Source organism: Eimeria maxima, genomic scaffold, assembly GCF_000499605.1.
Source record: "Eimeria maxima Weybridge genomic scaffold, Emw_scaff759, whole genome shotgun sequence".
Classification (NCBI taxonomy): domain Eukaryota; phylum Apicomplexa; class Conoidasida; order Eucoccidiorida; family Eimeriidae; genus Eimeria; species Eimeria maxima.
In genome coordinates this window covers 14,496-16,965 of record NW_013563968.1, presented here as the reverse complement: position 1 = coordinate 16,965, position 2,470 = coordinate 14,496, and the positions used below count along the sequence as shown (strand labels likewise).

The window sequence follows — 2,470 nt, the reverse complement described above, 5'->3', positions numbered from 1 at the left end:
GGGGGCCCCCTATAGGGGCCCCCTTAATATATAGAAATTCTTGGAATTCACTACTAAAAGGGTACCAAAGGGTACAAACAACACACACGCCTTATATGGGGGGGCCCCTCAAGGTGGGGCCCCCTTCCCCCTCAAGGGGGCCCCCCTGCCTATAGCAGGTTACGCGCTAGAAGTACCCTAAATAGATTTGTATTTTAAGGGGAAGGGTTGCTTATGTGGGGGGCCCCCTTAATACCTGTGGGGGGCCCCTTTTATACACCTGAGGGGGCCCCCCCAGTGGGGCCCCTCTGAGGGGCCCCCTCGGGGCCCCCCTGGCTGTCGCTGTTTATCTACTAAGGAGTACGAGTTGCATCTTGTTGCATTATGAATAATAAATTATTTATTATTTTTTTTATTTATTTATATTTATTTATATTTATATTTATTTATATTTATTTATATTAATATTTATTTATTATTTATTATACTAATTAATATAATTTATTATAAATTATTATTATTAATGGATAATTATTATCTATTCTTTTTATTATTATTAATTATAATTTATCTATTTATTTATCTTATTTATTTACTTATTTATTTTTATTATTTATTTATTTATTTATTTATTTATTTATTTATTTATTTATTTATTTATTTATTATTGAATAGTACACCTGCTATAGTAAGGAGGAATAAGAGTTCGTGGTGTCCCTCTGCTGCAGCAAACAAAACACAAACCCTAAACCCTAAACCCTAAACCCAAGACACATAAAACTGCTGCTGCTGCTGCTGCTGCTGTTGCTGCTGCTGTTGCTGTTGCTGCTGCTGCATTTACTCTTCTTACCTGTCCTGCTGCTCCTGCAGACAAACACAAACAATAAAAAATAATAAAAAGAATTAAATATATAAATATAAATATACACCACCAGCAACAACAACAACAACAACAACAACAAAGAGCAGCAGCAGCAGCAGCAGCAGCAGCAGCAGCAGCAGCATACCTCATGAGCATAATGATTATGTTGTGGGGTCCATAGACAAATATAATCATCTATACCGCTAGTAACAAGAGAAGAAGAATTAGGGTTTATTTGTACACAATTCAGTGGCTGCTCGTGACCACGCAGGACGCTTACACACTCCCCTGCAGCAGCAGCAGCAGCAGCAGCAGCAGCAGCAGCAGCAGCAGCAACAGCAGCAACAGCAACAATTAAAGGGATTGAAGGAATTTGTTGGCAGTATTAGCAACACAAAAAAAACAGACACATAAACATCACAGATAGCAGCAACAGCAGCAGCAACAGTAGCAGCAGCAGCAGCAGCAGCAACAGCAGCAATGGCAGCAGCAGCAGCAGCAGCAATGGCAGCAGCAGCAGCAACAGCAGCAAAAAGGAAAGGAACGGGCAAAAGAAACAGAAATTTACACACAATAAATATAAACAAATAAATAAACAAATAAATACGTAAATAATTTATTTATATATTTTATTTTATTTATTTATTTATTTATTTATTTATTTATTTATTTATTTATTTATTGAATATTTCTTACCATCAATTAATCTAAATATGCATGCAGAATGATCATCACTAGCAGCAATCATAAATTCATCACCAATAAATCCACACTCTTTTATTCCTGTCTCTACATTTATTGCACCCATATACCTGAAAAATATACAAACCCTAAACCCTAAACCCTAAACCCTAAACCCTAAACCCTAAACCCTAGAAAATTTGAAAAAAAAATATATTCTATATAAGTCAAAAATACATTAACACTCTTTTATTCCTGTCGCTACATTTATTGCACCCATATACCTGAAAAATATACAAACCCTAAACCCTAAACCCTAAACCCTAAACCCTAAACCCTAAACCCTAAACCCTAGAAAATTTGAAAAATTTCTAAATACTCGATAGTATATTCTAGATAATAAATAAATAGATAAACACTTTTTTATTTCTGTATACATTTGTTGCACCCATATACCTGAATATAGATAAACCCTAAACCCTAAACCCTAATTTCTGGTGGTTGGGGTCCTAAGGTACTTGGAGGGGGGTGTTTATTACATTATGGTGAGGGTTTACGATTTAGGGTTTAGGGTTTAGGGATTTTTTAGGGTTTAGGGTTTAGGGTTTACCTGCCGAATTCACATTGGGGCCTCCAATTAGCATTAAATAAAGATTCGTATTGAGCAGCAGCACCGCCGCAGCGCCAACTACCATCACATACAGCTAAATCCTGCAGCAGCAGCAGCAGCAGCAGCAGCAGAAGCAGCAACATCATGGTTAGGAATGTTATTTTGTGTTTTGTTTCAACTTCAACACATATGCTACCAAGACTCTAAACCCTAAACCCTAAACCCTAAACCCCAAACCCTAAACCCTAAACCCTAAACCCTTTATCTTACGTCAAGAGCATCAAGTTTAGAGATTCCCCTTCTCTGCATATCTTGCTCACTATCTTCATCGCTGCTGT

At 37.0% G+C, this 2,470-nt stretch overlaps 1 protein-coding gene across 1 annotated transcript in view; it reads right to left on the bottom strand.

The window, feature by feature from the left end:
* Positions 1–662: 662 nt before the first annotated feature.
* EMWEY_00042410 (WD domain, G-beta repeat-containing protein, putative) overlaps positions 663–2,470 on the bottom strand; it is a gene marked incomplete at both ends in the record, with an annotated part of 4,536 nt that continues 2,728 nt past the window's right edge. The window contains 7 exons of the mRNA XM_013478893.1: positions 663–701; positions 830–843; positions 1,538–1,653; positions 1,799–1,806; positions 1,960–1,978; positions 2,133–2,233; positions 2,403–2,470. The exon at positions 2,403–2,470 is cut by the window's right edge and continues 2,728 nt beyond it. Coding sequence (XP_013334347.1) covers positions 663–701; positions 830–843; positions 1,538–1,653; positions 1,799–1,806; positions 1,960–1,978; positions 2,133–2,233; positions 2,403–2,470 — 365 coding nt within the window. The remainder of the gene's footprint in view (positions 702–829; positions 844–1,537; positions 1,654–1,798; positions 1,807–1,959; positions 1,979–2,132; positions 2,234–2,402) is intronic.